This window comes from Manihot esculenta, chromosome 10 (assembly GCF_001659605.2).
Source record: "Manihot esculenta cultivar AM560-2 chromosome 10, M.esculenta_v8, whole genome shotgun sequence".
Classification (NCBI taxonomy): domain Eukaryota; kingdom Viridiplantae; phylum Streptophyta; class Magnoliopsida; order Malpighiales; family Euphorbiaceae; genus Manihot; species Manihot esculenta.
The window spans coordinates 31,253,388-31,279,660 of NC_035170.2; the positions used below are offsets into that span (position 1 = coordinate 31,253,388).

A 26,273-nucleotide genomic window follows, 5' to 3' on the forward strand; every position below is an offset into this window, starting at 1 on the left:
TTAATATTATTAGAGAAATAAATTTATAATACTTTAAATTGAATAATTTATTTTAATTTTATTATAATTTCTTTAATTGAATAACTCACAAGAGATTTAATTTCAAAACCCAATTAGCAAAATTGCTTTTCATGTTGTGTTGACTTTAGTTTTGTTTTGAAATGTCATAACATTGAAAAAACACAAAAATTAAAAGTGAATATTCTAAAAGAAATAAATAGAGTAACTCTCAATATCAAAATTTCATGAAGATTTAGAGATATAAGGAAATCAATTAGGCTATCCTCTAATTGGCTTGAAAATAATTTTTAATTATCATAAGAGTTTAAAAGCTTAAAGCCATGCATGTACATATCAAACACAATGCACACCCACCAAAGCGATTGCCGGATGGGTTACTTGTTTGCTTCAAGCAAGATATAGAGAACAGTTAAAATATTACAGAATGTTTCCTCTCCTTCTCTCTCTATCTCTCTCTCTTCCTCTTGTGTGTGTGGTGCAATGTTTTCTTGACAGACAACCTGCTATCTAGTCTAATCTATGACTTTGTGTCTTTTGCCTTTTTTTTTTTTTTTTTCTTACCACTTTCATCTTAATTTGCTCTCAGGTATAATTTCTTGACTTCTTCACTGTGAACCATCACTCTCTCTCTCTCTCTCTCTCTGTTTGTTTATTTATACCATTACCCATACAGCCAAAGTGCCAAATCAAGAATCTCTCAACTCTTCTTTTGTTCTCTTGCATCTTTCACACCATGGCAGACCCTTGCTCTAATCTTTTCAATGGCTGGTTCAACTTTATCCCTATTCATTCTAACTACACTTCTGTTTTCACTTCTTACTCAAATCCCCCTCCTTACAATTTCAATCTCTACTCAAACAACCACCTCTTCAACAACAAATCTCCCATTCAATATCAAACCTATCATCCTCCTCCTCCTCCTCAGAAGGAAGCTCCTCCTCCATTAATAGAGTACTTGACTCCTCCAAGACAACAAGAAGAGATAAGTCATGAATCCTCTAGTAATAATTCCATGGAAGATGACAAGAACATGAATAAGAAAGATGCTGATGATGATGATGATCATGCGACTGTAGCTCTACATATAGGGCTTCCTAGCCATAGTTCTAATCTGGGTTCTAGGGTTTTTTCCCACCCATCAACAGAAGAAGGGAGTAGTGCAGTTTCAGAAGGGTACCCTTTGCAGAAACTAAGCAAAGGTCAATATTGGATCCCTACACCTTCTCAGATTCTTATTGGTCCTACTCAGTTTTCATGTCCTGTTTGCTTCAAGACTTTCAACAGATACAACAACTTGCAGGTATGCCCCCATTGCTCCATTGCCCCATTGCATGAAACATGTCTCTTGTTACTTGTCAATCTCGTTTTTCTTTACTCTCTCTACTTTCTTTTGAGCTGGATCTGATAATTTCCTTTTCTATTGTAGCATCTCTCTCTTCTTGATTTAACTAGATTTTTATTACATACGTAATTTGAAGATTACACATGTTGTTTTAAAGTAAAACCTAGAAGTTATGAACTTAAAACTTGATCAGTTGGGTCTTGATTTGGAGTCTGCAAAAAGAAGTAAAACCTGCAAAAAAGCACAGTGCTTCAAGGTTCTTTAGCAGTAGCTAGCTGAACTTAATAAAAAGTTGGCCTCAGCTTTTATCTGCACTCTTCAGTCTGAAAAATTACTGTTGAATGGTCGTAGCTACATTACTATTCCTCTTCCATGTCTGTGAATAGTACAACATCTGGATTCAGACTTTTTCCACCAAAACCTTGGCTTCTAATCTGAACACTACTGTACTCTTCGTAATTAATAGACGCATTGTCTGGTGAACTAACATATGCTCTCATGTTTGATTGTAATAAATCCTGTAGTTCTGTCCTAAATTGACAACAATTAAATTACAAACCTGCCTGTTCCTCTTACAGTCCCATGAAACTTGTACTATCACAAATTGTTTAGCAGTTTTCAGCTTATTTTAAAAGATTGTTTTGCATGTCTATATGTATTAGCTTCTTGTTTTTTTCTTTCATTTCGTTAGTTATGGTTAAGACGAGCATACGAAATCTCACAAATTTAAAATACCCTCTAGTTATTCATAGCAGCTTAATTTTAATTTAAAATAATCAAACTTATTAGCTTTTGAGTTTCCCACGTGAAATAAGGACCCATGTGGGACTTTTTTTTATGATCCTTAGCTTTCTCATGAATTTCCCCTCCCTCTTTCTCTCTTACACTCATTTCCCACTAAAATTTTTTCTCAATTAGTTATGGAGAGGATGTTGAAATTAACTTTTGTTTTGGGAATTAAAAACTAGGGTTTCTTGCTGTTGTACACTTTTAATAGTGATTCTTTTCGACTAAAATTTAATCACAAAAGTCTCTTTTGTTATAGTATAGCTAGTCTCTTTTATCCATAAAAGAATTAATTTTTTTAATGATAGAAAGATCATTTACAAAATACCAAGTTTTTTTAAAAAATTTTGGCACCATATTGTTAGGGTTTGAAGATAGACACTTGATCACTAGCTCCACAACTCCAATGGTCCCCTCTCTCTCTCTCTCACACACTAAATATGGGTTCTATCCATTATTGCAGATGCATATGTGGGGACATGGATCTCAGTACAGAAAAGGACCTGACTCATTAAGAGGAACCCAACCAACAGGAATGCTAAGGCTCCCTTGCTATTGCTGTGCACCAGGGTGCAAACACAACATTGATCACCCACGAGCAAGACCACTCAAAGACTTTAGAACCCTCCAAACTCACTACAAGAGAAAACATGGAATCAAACCTTTTATGTGCAGAAAATGTAGCAAGCCATTTGCTGTTAAAGGTGACTGGAGAACCCATGAAAAGAATTGTGGCAAAATCTGGTATTGTATTTGTGGGTCTGATTTTAAGCACAAGAGGTCTCTCAAAGATCACATCAAGGCCTTTGGTCATGGCCATGCAGCTGTTGGTATTGATAATTCTTTTGAAGAAGATGATGACTTAGCTTCTGAACTTGAACATGAAGAGGAGTCATCACCCTGAAATTTTTCACCATGTGAGAGGAAAATGGGGTTATATGTATCAATGTGTGGTTTACTATATATAGTTTGTTCAAGCTTGGTAACTTGGGTAATCCTTTTGCTTTGCTTATGTATCTTCCTTTCTGGGAATATGTTATTTTCCAAGTGATTATATCAATTAGGGCAAAAATATGTAAAAAAGAAATGTATATTTAATAAAATAAGAACTGCCAAGTTTCTCTTTTTGTTTGTTTCTTTGCCCTTTCCATTCACAAGGAGAATAATGAATAGATTACATGTTATCAATCGACTAAATTCGACTTGATATGAGACTTTGATATGAGAGTTGAATTTAATATCAAAAGATAAAATGGAATGACACATATTTATTTATTTTTATTTAAAAATATTGATTTTGAATTTCGAATATGAAATACTTTAAAAACTTAAAAAAATAATTTGTTTTTAGTGCAAATCCGAATTAACCAAGCAAGTGAATTTCGAATATTGGATGGCTTATGTAAAAAACAGTATATCAAAATGCGTAAAAACAATAATTTGAAATCTATTATAATTATTCATATTTTAACGATAGATAAAAATTTATGGCTAAAATTATAATTTTATTAAATGTTAAGTAAAATTTTTTATTAAAATATATTATTATATATATATAGTAAAAAAATAAAATTTTCATTGTAACAATTTTAAAATATTATCAAATTATTATTTTAATACTATTAAAATAATAATTTTATAAACGTTATTGAGATACTGTGGTGTAAAGCCTAAAATGTAATAGTGATATACATAAATTTATATAAATATTTAATCTAATAATCATTAGTATTGAGTTTTTTTCTCATATATATAAGCTTTATTTTTCTGCCGCGAATAAAATTTCTTTTAACTGTTATATTATAATTTGATTATATTTACCATTTTGTTGTAAATAATAAATTAATACGTAAATATTTAATCTAATAATTATCTATTTCATTATCGTATATAAACTCGAGCATCCATGGCCGCACACGTTTTCTTCTACTATTATACTATAATTTGAATATATTTTCCTTTTGTCAACCTTATTATCATTACCTTTGAATCCAACATCCTTATACAATTATTTGGAAGGACACCTCTTCTCTATACATGATGAAGCCTTCATTTAAACTCTAGCATGTGTATCTTTTGTCATCAAGTTAGAACACTAGTTGCCCTACGTTACAATTTCTTGTTTCTTACATTATGAACAAAATAATTTCTCAAACTCTATGATTCACTTCCTAATTTCCCTATGATGGACGGATGAGATGGGCAGAAAAGCATAAAAAGTTGGCCCAAGTTCTCTGATCATCTCCAAAACTTGACAAGACAAAATTAAACGTATGTCATATTCAAACTGTGAAGAAGAAGCATTGCTTGAGGGGTAGTGGTGTAATGCCCTTTACCCTGAAAAAGATAACTCCCACAACTGCTTGCTATTTCCATGGCGACTCCACAGGTATATTTCTTATTTTCTCTCTCTCATCCACTCATTAATGGGTTCCTTTCTTCTAATCTTCTGCTCATTATACTGTTAAATTAATCTATGTCTTTCATTCTAAACACCAATTTTGTCGTTTTATTAATTGGTTTGGTTTGTTTTGTATGATTCCAAAGTATGCCTATTTGTTCCCATGTCAAAATCATTATAAAAGCAGAATCTTTGATTTTGTGCTGAAAAGCATTATTCCTCTCAATTTTATGAGGGTATATTGGTTCAGACAAAACTAGAGGAGAATGTTAGAATTTCTGTTCTTTATTGGAGAGTAATTCTCCCTTCTCTCACAAAAGCTCTGCTCTAAACTTAAGGGATCTGAATCTTCATAGTAAATCTGAATTTCCAATAGGCATTCCCTTCTGCTCTGAACTTCGTGGTTTTGAAACTAAATTGTGTACCAAAATTCTCAGGTTTTAATTGTTGGGATGTCCTCTTTGCCAGCTCTGCTCTAAAATTAATGTGCTTTGAACCTTAATTTTATTGCAAAAATCCCAAGTTTTGAAGGTTTAGATGTCTCCTTGGCCTTTTCCCCTAAAAAGTCTTCAACTTTAAGCGCTCTTATATTCCAACTTCCCCATAATCTTCCATAACACATCCGAGACAGCAATGGATTCTCTGCCCTGTAGAGATGGAGGGCCAGAAGTTTTGAGAATTCAAGGGAGATTTATGATAAATCTCAAGTGGAAGTGTAGTGATGTATGCAGCTGAGGCATCTATGAGGTGTAAGCCTCCCAAAAGGCATTCCCTTATGCTCTAAACTGAATGGGTTTTGAACCTTAATTGCATAACAAAAGTCACAAATTTTGGGGACTCTAGAAAGTCTTAAACTTTGAAAGCCATTCCATGTAAACTACTAAGGTCCTGGTGCTTTCTACATTATCTGTTGCTCTGAAGTGATTGTTATAAATGAATGAGAAGAGTAATAGACTAAATACTGGAAGTACCAATTAGAAGAAAAGATGGAGCTGCTGGTGCTGAGTATGATAAAATGCCCAACTTGTCAATGAGAATGGCATGTTTCCTAAGACAATGGCTACACTTCCTATCAGAGAAAGAAACAGTGGCTGAATAGTGAATCAGGTTGACCTCCCCTTCTCTGAAGCTGGACTGCAATTGTGAATTCATGATAGTATGGTGCCCTATACCTGATACCCGATCCTTAATATCATTAGGTATAAACCATATATTAATTGGCAAAGTGAAATACTTAAACTTAAGCCTGCTGATGAGTTTAAGAAAGCAAAATCTAATCATATAAACCAGAACTAAATGGGAAGCAAAATTGAGGAAAAGGCTAAATCAAAAGCTTCATTTAGTACAGAAATCTTCCTCTACATAGATATACTTGATGATCAAGAACACTCAAAACAAGCAATAAAGCTTCAACTCATCTCATTACAACAAGAAAAAAAAAACTACTTTGTCCCTAAAAGGACCCAACAGTCTTAAATGAATCATGGAGATGCCTCAAAGTCTCTTCATCCTTATTCCACTCAGGAGTTGGTGCATTAACAAAATGAGCATATAACTTATTCTTAGCACAAGTTACCTTAATCAAGCTATGTTTCCCAATCCCATCAATTTCATACACATAATACAATTGCCCATCTTCATCTTTCTTCTCTTCACTCTTCACACTATCTGCTCCAGATATCAAGTCTTGCAAATCCACATCAGACAAGGCCAAATTGTTTAGTACCATATCTTTGGGAGCTAGCTGTCTGAATCCAGCAAGAAATGTCAAGTATTCTTTTTCAGTCCTCTTCTTTGGATTGTAGAACTCGCTATCGGTTCCATTTGTACCCTTTTCAACTTTGGAGACTAGGCGTTCTTTCCATCCGTCAGGGACATCGTAGATGTACTCAGCTGACGCTTTCTTGTCAGAGTTCCCTCCATATCCACCGTAATTGGCCGCGCTGGCTGCGGTGCCGTAATAGATGTGATAGGTTTGTGCTGGGTCCGCGAGGGAAGGACCAGCGGTGGTTAATATTGTAGTGGCAGCAATAGCGGCAGTTAGTGCTGTTGTTAAGAGGGGTTTGTGAGGTGGTATAGGGAGGTGGGTTTTGGGTGGTGGCGGGATCTGCGGTGGCTTTTGGGCGGTGGTGGAGGAGGAGAGGCGAGCTGATGGAGAGAGAATGGTGGCCATGAGATGGGATTGGCTACTAATGGATATTGTATTTTATTTTTCTTTTCTGTTTTATATGTTATCTCCCGATATTTGAAGCTTATGTTGTTCAGCCAATCAAATGCCGCCACCTATCTGGCTATATCTCCTGAAATAAAAAATTAAATAGAAAATGGAAAATAATTACAATTTTTAATTCTTCATTTAAATATAAATAAAATTTTAATAAATTTTAAAAAAAATTAATTCAAAGAACTTTAATTTGAGGGATCAAACTCAAAAATAAAGAATTAAAGCTTTATTAACTTGCGGGAAATAATATTTTTTAAAATATACTCTATGTGAAAAATATTTTTTAATAAAATAACTTACTTTTTATTATTTAATTTTATTTAAAAAATAAAATATATTAAAAAATTTATATAAAAAATTAAATTAAATTTTTAAAATGGGTAAAATAATTTATCTTTTTCAAAGAGTTGACGTTTTTTTCAATTAGCAAAAAATAATTTTTTTTTCATTAAATTTTTGAGTGTTTCGAAAAATATTATTCAACTTATTTAAAGATTTAATTTTATTTAATTTCACAATCAATATAGTCATTATAAATTAGTTTTTAAGTAATAATAAGTCAAATATTTGATAAAGAATTCACATAATATTAATATTGATATTATTTTAATTAGAATCATTATTATAAACTCAGAATAAATTTAAATATTTTTTATATTAAATATTAATAATGAAGTTTATGCAAAATAAACTAAAAAAAACAAATAACGCAAAAACTAACACCAAATAAATATATAATTGCGTAATAACTTTAACTTATAAAATCTCTTATTATAAAAAAACTTATAAAATATCATATTAAAATATCATATTAAAATTCTAAAGTAATATTCAAAAATAAATTAACAATTATTTTTTTAGACAATACATTAATAAATTTAATAATTATTAATTTCTCAAAAAATTAAAAAAGTTAAAAATATTTAAAGTGAATCTTCTCAGCCACTCAATTAAATATAAACAGAAAAACAAAATTTATAGCATCCCTTTGCCCACCAACCGCCAAAAACTGGAAACCCTAGGCGATGGAGGGCAGAAAATTGAGAGAAAAGCTGAAGAGATGAAACTTCCCTTGATTATTCTCTCCATTATTACGTAGTTTGCCTCTAATCCCTCTCTGTCTTTCCTCTTCTATTCTCTTCTTCCAGCAATCCAATTTCACATACGTACCTTTTAAGTTTCATATCAATGTCTAAGAGGTGATATTCCTTTCGTTTTATGGTGTATTTTTGTGTTTTGGTTGCATTTCTTCGTGAGATTTTAGTTTTTTTTAAGATTTTTTGTTTGTTATTTGATCATGACCATAATGATTATTGTGGCTTTTTGAGTCTTCCATGAGAGATGATTGTGTAATTAGGAGTTCAATGGGTTGTAGGTAAAATAGAATAGAGTTTTTGAATTTGTTGGTTGTTTGGTTTTGAATGGGTAAAATTTGTATTTTTGGTTTTGAAAATTGAAGTAGATTTCCTTCTTCTTCTTTTTTTGTCGAGAAAAAGAAAAACAATATTACCTAAATTGTCTTCTTTGTTTTAACAAGAAAATTGGGGGTTCTTTTTTCTTCCTCTCTTTGCTTGCAAGTTCTTTTTCCTCTGTATATGCTTTTACTCGTAACAAATTTTTATTGATGTGGAATGTTAACTTCAATAAAGGAAACTTCTTGAATCTCACCAAGAAGAAAATAAAGGAACTTATTGTTCATTGTTGATATTGGAGATGCTTTGTGCATTTATGCATGAATTAATTTGAGTTTAATTTGAAGGGACGAGAATTCTCCTTGTCATTGGGGAATGGAGGTGGGGTGGGGTGGGCTAGAGTGTAACGATCCTCCATTGATGAAGGATGATTATTATCATATTATGTGGGTCCTCTTGTTGTTTTTCTTCATCTTTCTTTTTTTAAATAATTTTGTTTTGTTCCCTTTTTCCAGGGTACTTTGCAAGTTTTTTGCTCATGGAGCATGTTTAAAAGGGGAGCATTGTGAGTTTTCACATGACTGGAAAGATCCTCCAAATAATGTAAAGATATTTACTTCAGCTTGTTTTATTTTCAATGAGGTGATAGTTCTAGTTTTCTCATTATTTGTTTATCTTGTTTATTAACGCAGATTTGTACCTACTATCAAAAAGGAATCTGCTCTTATGGCAGTCGATGCAGATATGAACATGTTAAACTATCTAAGTTGAATTCTGCTTCTTCTTCATCAACAGTTCCTCTCCAATCTGCGGTATCAATTTCTGTTCCTCTTGCTCGTTCCGTGAGAACTGGATTTGATAGGGGAACATCAGCCCCTGGTGCTACTGGAGAGCTTTCTGCTTCAAGTAGACCTTACTTTCCTCCCACTAAGCCAGCATGGAATTTGGAGTCAGTACCAAACAACATTTTAGAAAATGATGACATTATAGAACCTAGGAATGTTAAACCAGAAGAGCGTTCTCTCTGTTCATTTGCTGCTGTTGGTAACTGCCCTCGTGGAGATAAATGTCCTCATATTCATGGTGACATTTGCCCCACTTGTGGGAAACATAGCTTGCATCCTTTCAGACCTGAAGAAAGAGAGGAACATTTGAAAACATGTGAGAAGAAACAAAAATATCTTGAAGCATTAAAACACAGTCAAGAAATAGAGTGCAGTGTATGCCTAGATCGTGTTCTTTCAAAGCCCACGGCAGCTGAACGAAAGTTTGGGTTGTTATCAGAATGTGATCATCCCTTCTGTATATCCTGTATTAGAAACTGGCGTAGTAACTCCCCAACTTCTGGAATGGATGTCAATACTGCATTGAGGGCTTGCCCAATATGCCGTAAGCTGTCATATTTTGTTGTTCCAAGTGTCATTTGGTATTCCTCTAAAGAAGAAAAGCTGGAGATCATTGATAGCTACAAGGCAAAACTAAGGTAATCTTCTGATTGTTGTGCATGCTTGTGCATCTTGGTCCGAAGTTTATATGTCTGATTTTGGAATCCTGTAGAAGTACTTTCCAAGATAAGTGAGTTGAAATTGAAAGCATTTTAAGAAGTGTGTCCTTCAGCATATATGTATATATGTATATAAAGTAGTGGTTGCATCATAGTTCAGAGTTACATGATCTTCCTAATTTCATATGGTTACTAGAAATTTGAGCTGAGATATTAATGGGCAATCTTGTTAACTCTAAAAGCTGGGTAATTTGCATTAGTGTTGCGATTTTTTTTATTGTCCCTTTCAATGACATAATCTGATGTTTATGCATTTTCATTTTTCATTTTGTTGACAGCTCCATAGATTGTAAGCATTTTGACTTTGGGAATGGGAGCTGCCCATTTGGGACAAGTTGTTTTTACAAGGTAAAATAATTTTCTTGTTTGAGTTCTGCAGTTGCAATTTTGATACTATGATGCACCCTTTTTTCTTTCTATGAGATCCTTATGTGTAGATATTCCTGTAGCTTGGATATTCTGCATATAATTGTTTGTGTGATTGAATGCTAACCAACTTCTTAATGTTTTCTTAAACATTACATTTGCTTTCCTCCATTTTTTTTATTTATTTTTATGTTTTCATTTCAAGCAGTAACTTCTGTATATCTGCTACGCTGTCTATGGTTGTCTGGAATGCTGCCAGCCTGGACAAGCTTTATCTTTTCTCCTTTGTTGCTATACATATGCCTTTGAGAAGTGACTTATTAAGTTATCTAGAAAATGTTCTGAAATGAGAAACACAGAAAAGTGAGGTATGTCAGTCTCTTCAGCATAGCTGGAGCATAGTTATTAAAGGCTCGAAGTGCGGAAGGGTTTTGGGGCCCAGGTACAAGGCACAAGCGTGTGCCTGAGTGAAAGAAGTGCACCAAATAAAATCGAATAAGTGGACAATTTTAGCTAACCAAGAAGTATAGGATGATATTTCTTTTCTTTTGACATTAGTGGCACATAATCCAGAAATATATTACTTAAATAGCATGTTAATATCTTTTTTTGAAATAAAAATGAAGAAGCAATTCACAATGGTATAATTAAATTACTCGTATATTATATAACATTGTCAATGATATTTAAAAAGGATAATCTCAAATAAACTAGAAGTAAAGGAGTAAAGCAGTTAAGATGAGAAATATAATAAGAGAATATTGAAAACAACATATGAGCAGAGAGATTAAAAGTGACCAATCACCATTCACTAGTGATATTAAGTCAGAGAACTTCTTAGTCATCAATATTGGATTTTGGTAGATTGGCAAGTTTCAAATGAAGAAACTTTTTTTTTGTCAATGGAAGTACTTGCTGAAGGTGGAAATGATGGTGCACGTTCCTAGAGCTTGGCACCTGGAACAAGGTGCACACTTAGGCGCTTGAGTTGTTAAGGCGTTAAGGTTGGATCCTGGTGAGCCTTCAACATGAAGCGTGCCTGAGAATCACCTTTAATAACTACGAGCTGGAGTTAGGGAAATAGGTTTAATCTGGATGTTATAATGGGTGGGTGTTCTGGCGGGCATGATTCAAGTTGAGCATATTCTTTTTTTATTTTTCCAGAAAACTGGTTTTTGAATCTGAAGAACAAAGAAAGTGTGATGTGAATTATAATGCAAAGGACCAGTGCCATGCAATTTTCACTATATATATATATATTTTTTTTTTTTGGAGGAGGGCGAGGGAAATATAAAGCTTATAGGGAACACATAACCACTCTTCCCTCCTGTATCTGAGCTTTTTTCTATTTGTACCATTCAACGCAACCGGCCTTGATTGTGATGCTTCCACCAGCATCATGCAACTTATCTTTCACCATGATCTTTTACTGTATTGTGATACTTTGTTCTCTGTTTGAAATGTTACTCTTCTACTAAAATGTGCAAAAAAAGTTTACATTTGCTTGGCTATGGAGTTCTAGCGTCCTTTGCCGTCTATTGATTTTTCACTTTTTGCGACGTCCTTGAAGGTGCTTTTGAATTTACTTCTGATTACTTTAGCTTCTATATATAGTCCTCAGAATTAGGAACCTTTGTATTCATTTACTTCCATTGTGGAGAGCATTAGCATTGCATCACCATACTGTCAAGCAAGGCTCATACACATGGAAATATCACAGACCCCTCCATAGAGTCCACGTCCTTGCAGAACAAATCTGGTGGATGATTAATATGAATGCTTTTTTTTAATGTTTTAAGCACTGAATTGAAAAAATGAATTGGACACCTTTGAAGCTGAGGATTTCTTTTATGAGGATTATGCGGGTTTTTTTTATTAGTGCTATTGGATCAGGCACAACTCCAGTGATGATGAAGATTATCTGTTCTAAGCTTTTATATTTAACCTTATTGCAAACTTTTCATTCATCTGAGGGAAATCTCAGAGTTGGTGTTTTGGCTTTTATCCTCCTATATTTTAAGTATTTTGGAATAGCAGAAGCTTGTAGTTTGTTACTTAACAACAGGTATTCAAAGTTGATGTCCTGTCGTGAACTAAACTGTGGGAAATCTAGGTTGCTTGACAGGAAGTTGTTCCATATATTTTTATGTTTGTAGCACTCTGGTGTGAGAGGTAGACTTCTTGGAAATGTGTTGCTTGGTTGATGTATTGTCTTGAACTGAACTGAACGCTTGGACTTCGGAGCACATGCTTCAGCTATATAATATTTATGAAGAGTCTGAAATTCTTAAAGTTCCCATCATTCTGCATTTATAATTATCTGTCTCATAGTATTTCCTGCCTTTTTAAAGTTTTTACTAATACCTTTAGGTAGATGTTTTCTGGAAACCTTTACTTGAGCTGTAGTTCTAATACTGGGTAGCAATTGTTGAAGAAATGCATCATTTTTGTGTTGGATTTCCTCCCAGCCTCTTTTTTCCCGTACTATGTCTTTTCTTTCAGGAAGGATGGAAGTTTAATACAGTCGACGATAGTTTCTTGGTTAGGAGTTGCTCTTTTTCTCTATCTTCCTTCTTTTTGTTACTTTGGGGGAAGGCCTAAGTGGAAGCTGCTTTCAATTATATTAGGAAATACAAAAGTAGGTTTATATAAAGCAGAGGACAAAAATATGCTAGCAACTGTTGTGTTATCACGTTGTTTGGCTGTCATTGATAGCACATTATATTTCTTCCAAAATGTAGGCCTATGGTTGATGTTGTTATGCAATGGCATATGTTTTCCTTTTTGAGTAAATACTATTATTCTAATTGGTTTAGAATCTCCAGTCAATTTTGCTTTAAAACATTGACTGTTACATATTATGGTATTCTAACTTTGCAGCATGCATACCGAGATGGCTGTTTGGAGGAAGTCGCGCTGCGTCATCTTGGAGCTGAAGATGGAAATACTGTGATTGCTAAAAATATAAGGTTTGAAGGAAGACTTATATTGACTTTATGTTTCATAACCTGTCACCCTTTTTAAATTGCTTCCTTATCATGTTACATTTTATTCAATAAATTTACAAAAAAATTGTACTTGCAGGCTTTCAGATTTCCTTAGTAGCTTGCAATTAAGTTGAATCGGGCTGTTCACTCATTCCTATGTAAGTTTGACCTTATGACTTTCTCTTTCTCTGATACTGATTTTAAGTGTGCATGCATAGACAGTCACACATTTAACATGCCTAGAAACGTTTATGCATCATGCGTCATTAACAAAAAATATTCAAGTTGCTTCAACCCTGTCTTCACATATGCAGGTATCCAACAATATCAAGATATTTATATTTTCAGCTTGTAAAAGGTCTTCAATTTCCTGTATGGAACTCTAGTTGTTTGTGAGGTAAAAGGCCATTGTCTTATAATTATGCTATTCTACTCTGCAGTTTACTTTCCTGTGGTGATGTGGTCTTGCATTGCATGGAATTTCCTATGGACTTTATGCATCTTTTGATGTGTGGGATATAGTTGGGTTGATAGATAATCTGTGTTGCAGTAGTTCTGTATAGTTTTGTGCACATGAAAATCATTTTTAACCAATGCATAGAAGTGGACAAAATTAAAAATGGGGTTGATAGATGCACCCATTGAGTTGCTCACAGTTTAATTGGCAGTTTAGGCATTATTTTTTGGTCATTTAACATTTGCCTACTTGTGTCTAATAGAGCCGAATGACTATAAAAATTCATATACCCTCACATTTGGAATAAAAAATTTCGCAAGAATTCAATTCAATTCAAATGATTTCTTTTTCTAACAATTCTCTCGTTTGGAATTTAACTTGAAAATTTTTTCATTTTAAATAAAGTTGAAAATTTGTATAATTTTGCAAGAATTCATGTGTATCTTTTGCTTGTGAAATGAATTTTAAAAGAATGGATAGTGATTAGTCATAATGAGTCTCATGTTCCTTCATTGAATTTATACTGTAGCATTGTTTACAAAACTGCAGGATTGCTTGCTAGAGGAGACTTAATTATGGGAAGCTGGAAGGTGTGTAATAATTATGTTAAAATGAAATAATAGTGTGAAGAAAGCGTCAGCCTCATGCAAAAGAAGTACATTTAGTGATAAGTTATGAACTTGCCGATGAATATGAATTTGAAGAATGGATGATGTTTGCTATAATACAGCTTTGCTTCCCTCACAGAGGAAAGGGCAGTGAACTATGTTTAGCTATTGGATTTTTTTTTAGCCTTATCATCCTCAATATTATGAGGTATAAAATAGGTGTCATAATTTCTGGAAACTTGATTATCAGGACAGGCATCTCATACTGAATTAGTTCTTCCTCGGTAAAGCTGCATTGTTTACAAGTGGCTTGTATAATGATTTTGACATTGAAGTATATAAATGAGATTTTTGTAGAATTGTACTTCAAATAATCCTACACTTGAAACTTTGTGTTGATAGTTACAAATGGATTTTTTTTTTTTTTTTTTAATTTTTTGGTCTTTCTGGTTCTACTGAGGTTTGAATTCAAGATCTCAAAGTCCTGAAAAGATCTTCAATATCATGGAGTAAAAAATTTGCAGGTTACCATTTTTCTTTTTTTTTTTTTGTTTAATCCTAGGCGACTTTGATACCCTTCAACCTGAAGCAGGCTGTTGATTTACTCTCTAAAATACCATGACTGCTTCTGCAATTTTGGAGCTTTTATCATCTGGAATTGTTAGTAAAAAGGTTTTTTTGAGAAGTAATGTTGTTTATGTTACTAAGAAATAATTCGAAAAAGGTATTAATATTTTAATTTAAATTAAAAACTTCTTTCAATAATGATCACAATATTAACCAAAATTTCACCTTTTTCTTTTCTTTTTTTTTTTTTTAATTTTCTTCTCTTGATACCCAAATTCAAACCGAATAAATTTTCACTTTGTTATAATCCATTTTAAAATGTTAACCACGTGCGTACGTGGAAAACGCTTATCTATGTACCACATATTTATATGTATATAAAAGCAAATAGCAAATTACGAATATGTATTTATAAATGCACCGACTATATTATATGATATGATATTTTTAGATTGATTGGTATATTCTTTGGAGTGCACCAAATGAGAGAGCATGCCAAAGCATTTGGCAATTTCCTGGAAATTTCTTCATCTAATTTGATTGGCTGTTCTTTGTGGCTTAGGTTGGTTTATGCATGCTCTTCACCTACTCTCATAACTCATGCATCATCACCTCATACTTCAATCTATTCATAATAATAATTAAGCACACATTTCAAGTTTTTATCTTGTACTCTAATAAACACTGCATCACCTCTTCTATAATCTATACTTATAAGATCATATAATAAAATGAAAATTTATTTTTCAGTCCTTATATCTTGAGAAAATTCATAAATCAGTCTTTCGATTTTAAAAAATATATTAAAACGTTTTTAAGATTTTAAAAAAATCTATTCATTCCATTAGTTTTATTTGTTAAGTGTTTTACCATTTAGTTCATATAATTTATAAAAAAAAACTCATTAGTTGATCGCTTATATTTATAAAAAATCTACTATTTATTCTTTCGATATTAAAAATGTCTTTAAACTTTTTTATAATATTTAATAAAGAGACTAATTAGTAAAATTTTTAAAACGTTAAAAATATTTTAATGTATTTTTTAAAATTAAGAGATTAACTAATGAGTTTTGCTATACTACAGGGATCAAATAGTAATTTTTTGAACAGAAAGTAAGAAAAATCTTCCTCTAGCTCCTTTAGCAGACAGGTATATATTGCCTTTTCCTTGACAGTTGCTTTGCATGAATTACAAGATCCAGTTTGATGGGTTCCCAATGAAGCAAGAGTATGTCAACTTCTGATTCTGTGTTAGGGAAATAATTATTTGATTTATAATTGTGATTAATCATCATGATCTTTGTAATAATCTGTGTTAGTTTAGCAATTTACTTTGGTTTCATGTGTGCATTTTTTCTGGTTTCAACCAAATTCATGTTCGTAGTTCTATGTGTATTTGGTCCAAGGTTGTTTAGAGTTGTGGTCTTGTTTTGTTGTGTTCTGTTTTCCTTCTCCTTCTTCCTTGGCCAAACCATGGATAAATCCAAACTCTCCATTTTCCCATGATCAAAAGAAGTCTCCAAGCTAGCAAGAGGCCAAGGGTGCGAGATTTTCCAGGAAAAACAAAATTCTCGTTCAGGGAAACAAGGTTGCTCATTTGCAGAGGAGGAGAATGGCAAAAATGAGAAATTTGTATATATATATATAATGTAAAACTTGTTTCTTCTTTGTGTGTATTAATCACGCAGTGTTTCTACTGCATGCAACTAAATCTATACTCAGATCAAGCCTCCCGATAATGGCGACTGGAGAATTCAAACATCTAACCTTACAGACAAAGATTTTCATAAACTCACGATCATTCCAACTAAATTAATTTCGTTTAGACATTATTTGCAATGTTTTTTTTATAAGTAAAAGAAAATTAAATTTTATTAATAGAATTTAATTTATTTCATTTCTATTCCTGAAAAAAATTCATTTATTATATTGCAAATGATAAAATCCAATTGAATTCTTTTATTTAAATGAATTAATAATAAATTTAAATTGATTTATTTTCTTTATTATTATTATTTTTAAATTAAACATAAATATTTATACTTATAAATAACAATTATTTTATTACATTAAAGTTTTTTTTAAAATGAATTATTAATATTTTTAACAATATTTAGAATTTAAACATTACATAATTTTTTACTATTACAAAAATGTAAATTAAGATGGATTTTTTTTTTCAAAAATTAACAAAACAATATAATGATTTTATTATTATCAATCATAAATGCATTACATTTAATACTCAATACAAATTCAATTCAATTCAATTCTCTGAAAAAAATATATATAATTATTAATTAAAAATACATAAGCAAATTTACAGTTAAAATAAATAAAAAAAAGCAAATGATGAAGGAAAATAAAAAAAAAAGTTTTCTCAAGAGATTTAAGTAATTTTAAGTAAAATAATTTCTTATAAAATCTGAATAATTTTATAAGGTTTGTTTTTCTCATAATAATTTAAAAAATAAAATCTTTACGTTATTAATTTTACTAAATATAGAAATTTTTAAAAAAATTCAATTCATTAAAAAACCTCTTATTTGTTTTCTATTATTTTTATATGTACTATAAACAACAATTACATAGACAAAAATAGCAATAAATAAATACAAGAAGGCCACACAATTCCAACTCAGTACCTCATCAAAAGCAAAAATACAAAAGAACCCAATAAAGAGTAAAAAGATTTAAGCCCATTTAATGCTTGAGGAAAGCAACCAAACACAATAACAATGAAGAGCAAATCATAGCCCCAGAAATGCCCACAGAATAAGCAGCTCCTTTATCCATGGCTGGTGCTGGCGCTGGTGCAAATTCTTGAGCATCAACACTAGCAAACAACATTGCCACAACCAAAATGGCAGAAACCAAGGCCTTGAATGAGCTCATTTGTGCCATGAAGACAGAAGGATTTCTAAAAGGATTTGAAAATATTTGTTAAATAAGAGATTTGATGAAATGGGTTGAGTTTTTGAAGAGTATTTATAGGGACCCAAAAAGAAAAAAAGATGGAAACTTTGAACAGCTGTGGGCATATGCTGACAGGTGAGAACAGGTTGAAGCCAGGAAGTGAAATGGAACTTTCATCATATAGTTGGCAGGCACATGGGTTTGTGACTTTGTGTTGTGTTGTGTTTTTTGAGCTTCTTCCATGTTAAGGATCTTTAACTTGTAGTGAAAGTTCTGAAAAGTGGGAATTTAAAAATCAAGCCTTTGGTGTTTTTCTTTGAAAAGTTCAATCTTTAATTAACAATCTTAAAAATCTAATTATTGGTCTTGAGTTCAAATTTGGCAACCACGTGTAACTATATCTCAATTTAATTAATGTTTTAATCATAAACTAGTGAAAATTAACTATATAATATAAATATAAATATATAATTTATTTTATTTTATTTTTTAAAACTCTATTTTCAAATTGAAAAAAAAAAAAGCATCAATTGGGTATGGAAAAAATAGATTTATAATCCTATAGGAAAATTTCATTCATTAAAAAAAAGAAAATATATTGCATTTAAACAATTGCATATTCCATTCTATTATTCTTTTAAATTATTTGTAGATATTATTTTCAATTATTTTTCAATCAAATCAATGCACATTCCAACGGGGAATTGTCACATTAATAAATAATCAATAACTTTTAAATTAAATTCTATGAAAATCAAGTCTTTGTTTCTTTTTGCCTTTCCTCTAAAGGCACTGCACGAATGATGAATCCCATTAAGCAATCTTTGTGTGAAAGAAAGAATTTAATATTAGCTGTTATAGTAACGGTTTGTTTGCTGTTATAATTTAATTTAATTTTTTAATAAAAATATTTAATTCTTTTAAATTAAAAAATATATTTTAAAAACAATTAAAATTATGTATAACTTTATAAAAACTTATTTTAATTTTTTTTTTCGTATAAAATGAAAAGTTGAAGAAGTAAGGTTATTTCATATTCAACAATTTGAAAATTCCAATCACAAATTCATAATCTACTCAATTTAATTATGTTTTAATCATTAACTAAGATGAATTGACTTTATCTAATTTATTCTATTATATTTAATTATATATATTTATTTAATAATAAATACAAGAGGAAAATTCAAACTTTACATCAAATTTAAATTGATAGATAATCTACCAATCTATACTAAACTATGCATATTATAAATTCAAAAATATATAAACAAAAGATAAAAGTAGATTTGTAATCTTACTAGATAATATTATTTAAAATCAAACGAGAAAAAATAAATTAATAGGTGTAATGTTATAGAAATTAAATTGATGATATAGTCGGAATAAAATTATGCTATAATTAATTTAATAAAATTATATTATAATTGATCTAATGAAACTGTATTGTGATGGGTTCACTGCATGATAGAGAAATGGTGAATAAAAAATTTTACATTATTTGTGTAAGAAAATTATATATTTTTACTTTTGTGATTGTTTCTCTTTTATATTATAAAAAAATTAAATATAATATTTTCTGATAATCCGATAATAACATGGCCGGTTTGTTTATAAAGGATTTTCACCATTTAATTGATTGAATCACAAGAATAAATATATTCGATCTGAAAACGATATGAAATGTCCAAATCTTTATTTCTTTCAGTTTCGGATATATAATTATTTGAACTTTCATTTTAGAAGCGAAATTGCGTATTAATTTATTAAATTTTTACTATATAACTCTATTTTATAGTTACGAAATATTTTAAGAAATTATTATGTAACGTTATGATAATAAATATAATATATAAAGAAACACTAAAGTAATTTATTTCATATTCTTTTATCATCTTTTGCTTATTATTTTTTATATTTTATTATTTGATTATTCTATATAACATCTCAAATATTTGTAAATGCGTTGGCCTAATAATAATAATAATAATAGAAAAAAAAATCAATAATAATTCTCTTAGCTGTTGTGGCCAGGAAAAGAAAAGCTCTTAGTTGGCAAAAAAGACAGATGCATATAATTAATTTTTAATGAAATGCTACCGACGTATGCCCTCCTGAATTATTATTATGCTATAAATAGTTTTTTTTCTATGATTTTTTATTTATTTTTTAGGAGTAATTATTAAATCATTATTCCTTCTCTAAAAATACGGAATTGGTCATAAATGAATAAATAATTATTCGTTCTAATTTCTAAAACAACTGAATTGAAGTGGTCATAAATTGTACCATAATTTTATTATATTTATTTTTTATTAATTTTTTTGGTATTTATTTTTTTATATAGCAATTTCAACGGTAATATTAAAAAGAGAAGCACCAAATTTCTCAGTGGGAATCAAAGTTATGTTCTCCTTCTGCCCTTCTACTAAAGGCACCCTAAAAGGAAAGACTCCACAATGGAATCCCATTCAGAAATCTCCTTTTAAAAAAGACTCCTTTACTTTGGTTGTAACTTTTTTTTTAAAAATATTTCCGCTCTTATAATTTTTATTTACTTTATTTTTTTTACGTATACATTAAGAAAAATATTTTTTATTAATTATTAAAAAATATTTTAAAAAATTCATAAATGGAATTAGTAATATCTAAACTTATTGTACAGATAGATGGAAATCAAGCCTGATATTTTTTGCTACTCAACATTGCATTGAATCTTCCTATTTAATTAAAAAAACTCAATTACTTGTAGTTTAAGACTTCTCTTTCTCTATCATTATTGGCCCCCCAAAACAGCTGCAACAATTATGACAAAGTTTACATCTCCCCATTTTTTTTCCTTTTTACTTTGCTCCTAAACTATCTTGTAAAGATCAATTCTCTCAACAGTTTTTTTTTTAAATAAGAATTGAGATTAAAAGAATAGAATCTGAAATTTTTAAAATCATGTATTTAGGATCTCTAACTAAATTCTCTTAACCGTCATTATTCAGTATTTTTTTAAAAAATTCAGTGGATTCAGTATTTATATTTAAAATCATATATTCAATCAAAACAGTAATCTCAAATTCAGCATTAATCAAATCTAAAAATAATTATTGGAAAAGAAAAAGGAAGAAAAGGATCAAGAAAAACTCGTGTAAGCTGGAAAGATTAAAACTCTATAAATATAATCTCCACTAATAATCAAAATAAGTGGTACATAAATAACTCCAATGTATATAAATAAGGACAGTGATACAATACAACTCACATACAAAACCTCAATTTATTTTTCTGAAACTAAACCAATGAATCAAATAACAATAAACCTAAGCTCAATCCATCAAGAAACCTCTCTCCACGTAGCACAAATGTAATAATAATATCTAAATCTCATATGTATAAACAATAAATTAGAAAAAACCATCTCAGATCTGGCAAGAAAAGAGTGAGATCTTCAGTGCTTGAAGAGAGCAAGCATGGAGAAGAAGAGAGAAGAGCAAATCACAGCCCCAGACATCCCCAAAGAATAAGCTGCTCCTTGATCTGGAGATGGTGCTGGTGCCAAATCTTGAGCTGAAGCAGCTCCGGCAGCTGCAAGAACTGCCACCAAGAGAACAAGAGCCAAGGACTTGAATGATGCAGCGGCCATTGTATATCTTGAAATGAAGAACCACAGAGATTAAAAGAGAGAGAGAGATGAGCAAGAAGCAGATGCGTTTGATTTTTTGTAAATGAGAAGTGAAGAGAAAGAGGAAAGCGTTGAAGATATATATAGGGAAAGAAGACGCGTGGGGGGCCCACCACAGCGAAAATCGCGGACAGGTGGATGGCCAAATTGAAATTGGGCAATGAGAAATCAAAGAAACGGCAGTTCAAGTCCGGCAAGAAAGCGGCTGATTGTTAAACAATTTGAACGTTAATAGGCCGCTGTCAGTTGTCTGCTGTCAACGGCTACTTTTTAATTGTGTGGGATCCAATGCTAAAACGTTGAGTTTCATGTTTGAAAGGTTCCCAGCTCTATAACAACTTACCCCAAGAAAACAAATTTTTTAATTTATATACCTTAAAGATCGATTTTATATAACTTAAAAATTTTAATTATAAATATAAAAATCACAAAATTTGATAATAAGCCTTAATTTAATAATCGACAAATAATTTTTATTTGTTTAAATTTATCACCTTTGTTAATTAATGTTAAATTAAGAGTGATGCGGATTTTAAGTAAATAAATTAATTAATTTTATGGGTTACGTGTACATATGTTCCTTTCATAGTCTATTGATCCGACCCGATCAAAGTAATTTTTTCATTTTTAATTTTTTTAAAAAATAATAATTAAAATTTTGTTACATTTACGACTTTCATAAGTATATCTAAATTAATTTTGATAGATTTTAAATTTTTTTAAAAAATTTAAAACTTCATTGACATAATGATGTGGGAAATTGGTTGTGTGAATTTGGGTTGAAGCTTCAATGCAGGTCCAATCATTTAACATGTTTGGTTTGTTTTTATCATGATATACATCCATCAATAATGCCAAGAGCCACCCGCACCCGCAATTATATTTGTAGAAAAAGTTAAATTTAACTATTTTTATATTATTTAAAATTTTAAATTTAAGGTCAATTAAATCTAAAAATAAGAAGTTTTAGATTAAATTTATTAATTTGGATAAAAAAAACAAGGACGCAATTTGTTTAAGATAAAAAGGTTACACAATAGAGCTAAAAATATTAATTTTTATTTTATTTTAGTTTTAAATTATCAGTAAAATATTAAAAAATAATAAAAAAACTTTACTAATTAATTTATAAAAAAAATAAATAATAAATTAAATCATCAAATATTTACCCATCATTTAAAGGGTAGAGGAATTCAAAAACAAAACTCAACTAAAATTCAAAAACAAAATAAAAAAATATTTTAAAACTAAAAAACCACGATGAGTCTTTCAACTACTTTCTCTTCTCTTTTTCTTTTCTCTTCGCTTCCATTTTCGTCTCTTTGTTTTTTGTTAAATTTTAGGTTCACAACAGTGATTATCAAGTTGTATTCTATATGCAAACAGGAGAAGGCCTTACTTTCAAAAGTTGGGAGCATATCATCCAAAAAAAATATATCATCAAAGATTATGAAAAAGGAGAAAGAAAGAGAATGTCATTATTGAAGAATCTTAAGACCTTCGACAAAAAATGAGCTAAACACTTCCATTTCACTTTCATGCAAAGCTAATCCAACCTCTATTCCACTTTCTACATCTCTACTTTCAGTAAGTGAAATGGCTCTGCTCTTATCAATTGAAATTTCTTCTATTTTCTTAGGTCTACCCCACCCAAAATCTGTCTCATAGAGATTCAATTTAGGTGACCCAGAAACCATAACATGGATCTCCGACCCGAATAACACTTCCCAATCCAAGATCCATCTTTCTGCCCCACAAAAAATTTCTCTATCCAATTTCTTGATCATGTCTCCAATCACATTTGCAGCAACTATAATCCCATCTTCTCCTTTTAATTCCCTTCTACTTGCTGTTGATCTTCCAAATCCTACACAATTACCAAAATATGAAGCGGGTATTCGGTAGTCCAACCGGGTTAACCCGCCTGCAATGAACCCAAAATGAATTGGATCTTCTTCTGAATGGTAGTTTTCAAGTTGGTCCTTTTGAGTTTGAGCTTTTACTAAGCAAACCCATGTAAAAGAACAAGTTAATACATATGGAGATAAATGGATAGGCAGTGGCTGACCCTTTTTCTTGCATTTACTAATGATCCATTTCTTGATCTTCTCCATATCTAGTGAGCTCACAACAAATGTTGCTCTAACCATGTTTGATAAATCTACATGGGTTTCAGTACCAATCACCATTTCTTGTGAAGATTTTCTCTTCCATAATTCCTTCAAGAAAATCTCCTCAAGCCCATATTCATCTTTTATCACGGACCTGTCAAAAGATGGAGAAGAATTGAACAAGAAACAAGAATTTGCACACAGTGAAGCCCATCCTTTGATGAAGTTGTTGAATGTTCTTCCATCAGCAGCTACATGGTGAAATGCAAGCCCAATACAAATACCCATTTGTGGAAAAATTGTAACTTTCACTGCAAGCAAAGGAATGAATCCTTCTTTGCCAGTTGCTACACTATGAGTCCCCAACTCAGGCACAAGAGGATAGAACTCATGCACATCTCTTCCATGGTTACTAGTAAAGAACCTGAAATCTCCACTAGACTCTACAACAGAAAATGAGACAAAATCCCCTGAAGTGTAAACAATCTTGGGCTTGTAAGAATCACAAGGAGAAATCACAAGATTGCCAAGAAAAGGGAAGAAATGGTTGAGCGCAAGAGAGAGAGAGTGCTTGAGATTGGGGAGAGTGGAGGAAATGAAGTGAGAGGTGGAGTGAGAGTATTCGTAGAAGAAGAGAGGTTGGCTTGGAGAGAAAAAAAGCCAAGGGATGTCCAAGAAAGTTAGAGGGAGAGTAGTTGGTGGAGATGAATTGGGTGGTGGAGAAATTTTGCAGTGATCAAGAACTCTAAAAATGGAGGATTTTGCCATGAGAAAGAGATGGAGAAATCTCTAGCTTTAAAAAAAAAAGGTGCTTATGGAATTTGATGTTAGGTAAATTCATATAAAATTTGATGTAGACAATGAGTTCATATGAAATGAGTGCTGGGAACTCTCTTTTTTTTTTTTTTAAATTAAATTTTACTTTCTTTTGTATTTAGCTAAAATTATGGGCTATTTTTTTTAATGTAATTTATTTATTATAAGTTGAGTTATTTAATTTTAATAAAGCAACATGGGTAAAGCCTATGTTAGAAAAGTAAGATAAAATTTATTATTTTTAATTATTTTAATTATAAAATAATTGTTTGCATTACTTTAATACTAATTTTGATTTAAACTTAATTTGATTGATCATTCTCTATTTTAGAAATATAAAAAATAAATAGAGAAAATATTAAAAAAATAAAAATAAATGTCTAAATTTGTATATTTCTAGGGTTAAGATACAATAAAAAATTATATTATAAAATATCATACAGTAAATTGAAAATTGTGAACAAACTCAAACCACATACTCTGCTTTCCTGGGCCATGAAATTTCGAAAAATCTCCCAAGCTATGATGGTTAATAACCACAGACGTTCAGACACGCCAGTTTCCGTACTCTTAATAAAGGACCCTGTCAGCCTCCGCCAAATATATAATTTAATCCTTAAATTTTATATAAAAAATTAATTAGTATTTTAATTTTTTATATTTAAATTTAAAAAAATATAATTATTTAATATATAAATTTTATAAAATAGAACTACTCCACCCTTAAATTTTATAAATTATAATTATTTAACTTTTTCGTATATCAAATTTTTATGAATATTTAATTTAATTTTAACTCTAATAAATCAGATAATTAATATATAATCAAATTTGATATAAATTAAGGATGTCATGTTTTATAAATAATACATATATTAAATTTGAATCACATTTAAATTTTATATATTAACTATTTATTATTCAAATTTATTTATATATATATATAAATAATTTAATATATGCTATATATTTTTATAATAATATTTATACTTTTTACATTTTATAAATGAGATAGATAGAATTTAATTATTTTATTTTATTATTAAAATTTAAAATATAGATTAATCATTTTTAATTATATTTTATGTAAATTATTAAAATTAAAATAAATTTTAATTAGGTTTGTGATAGATTGAGTTATTGAATTTATGAAACGAATTTGAGTAGAGTGATGCCATCACAACTATGTGCTATGATTGAAATTTGAAATTGAGATTTCATTTTAACATCATTAAGTTAAAACAATTTCAAATAAAACAATTCTAATGTTCATTCACTAACATCTGTTTTGACAAGACTAAAAGTTTAATTTTATAAAGTACAATAATATTTTTTTTTTTTTGAAAAGGAGGGATAGAGCCCTTTAATTTATTATACGATCATGAAAAATATTCATACAGTCAGCATTCAAGAGGAGCTTAATACTAGATGAAGGCAAATCAATAAGACTCATACCAAAAACTCCACCATGCACACTATTCGCAAGATAATCAGCTACCATATTAGTTTCCCCATAAATCAATTAGGTTTATAAAGTACAATAATATTTTAATTAAATTTTAAAAGTAATAATAATAAAATTAGATATTATTATTATTAATAAGTCAGTCTCTATATTTTTAGAAATCTATTAAAACGATTTTATTTTTTCTCTCAATCAATAAAATAAAACAGTGCTTTTATTATCTTTTTCGTTAAAGATAAATAAAAAAATAGAAAAAATTTTTTTTTAAATTTATTTTATTTTTAAATAAAACCTCTTATTTAGTACTTGAGTACTGTTATTATTAATAAGTCAATTTTTATATTTTTAAAAATTTATTAAAATATTTTTATTTTTTTATATGTATATTAAAATGTTTTTATTATTTCTTTTTATTAATAAAATAATTTATAATGATAAAAGATAAAATGAAAAAAAATAAAAAAAGCAAAAAAAATAAAAGGAAAAAGGAGATGATGATGAAAGAAGAAGAGGAAGAGGAGGAGGCATGTAGGAAAGTAATTTTTTGCTATATGT

The 26,273-nt window shown here is 30.1% G+C and overlaps 4 protein-coding genes across 5 annotated transcripts; 2 read left to right on the top strand and 2 right to left on the bottom strand.

Moving 5' to 3' along the window:
* The first annotated feature begins 643 nt into the window (after window positions 1-643).
* On the top strand, window positions 644-3,276 carry LOC110624606 (zinc finger protein WIP2). Its single transcript, XM_021769813.2, has 2 exons — window positions 644-1,321; window positions 2,613-3,276. Exons 1-2 carry the CDS (start codon window positions 755-757, stop codon window positions 3,051-3,053), a joined length of 1,008 nt encoding a protein of 335 aa, XP_021625505.1. The 5' UTR covers window positions 644-754; the 3' UTR covers window positions 3,054-3,276.
* A 2,583-nt stretch (window positions 3,277-5,859) lies between these two features.
* LOC110624722 (thylakoid lumenal 19 kDa protein, chloroplastic) lies at window positions 5,860-6,758 on the bottom strand. The gene has a single exon (XM_021769986.2). It carries the CDS (start codon window positions 6,721-6,723, stop codon window positions 6,004-6,006), a length of 720 nt encoding a protein of 239 aa, XP_021625678.1. The 5' UTR covers window positions 6,724-6,758; the 3' UTR covers window positions 5,860-6,003.
* A 978-nt stretch (window positions 6,759-7,736) lies between these two features.
* LOC110624720 (putative RING-type E3 ubiquitin transferase C3H69) lies at window positions 7,737-14,539 on the top strand. 2 transcript variants are annotated; one of them, XR_006352300.1, is made up of 8 exons: window positions 7,737-7,973; window positions 8,702-8,789; window positions 8,879-9,669; window positions 10,029-10,098; window positions 12,997-13,085; window positions 13,201-13,261; window positions 13,418-13,500; window positions 14,110-14,539. XR_006352300.1 is itself a non-coding variant. In XM_043960947.1 (7 exons), the coding sequence occupies exons 1-6, from the start codon at window positions 7,963-7,965 to the stop codon at window positions 13,235-13,237; spliced, it is 1,086 nt and encodes a 361-aa protein (XP_043816882.1). In that variant the 5' UTR covers window positions 7,737-7,962; the 3' UTR covers window positions 13,238-13,261; window positions 14,110-14,539. The 2 variants fall into 2 exon arrangements, 1 of the variants encoding a protein (XP_043816882.1); XM_043960947.1 differs by lacking the exon at window positions 13,418-13,500.
* An 8,234-nt stretch (window positions 14,540-22,773) lies between these two features.
* LOC110624628 (malonyl-coenzyme A:anthocyanin 3-O-glucoside-6''-O-malonyltransferase) lies at window positions 22,774-24,267 on the bottom strand. Its single transcript, XM_021769840.2, has one exon. It carries the CDS (start codon window positions 24,203-24,205, stop codon window positions 22,805-22,807), a length of 1,401 nt encoding a protein of 466 aa, XP_021625532.1. The 5' UTR covers window positions 24,206-24,267; the 3' UTR covers window positions 22,774-22,804.
* Window positions 24,268-26,273: the final 2,006 nt, after the last annotated feature.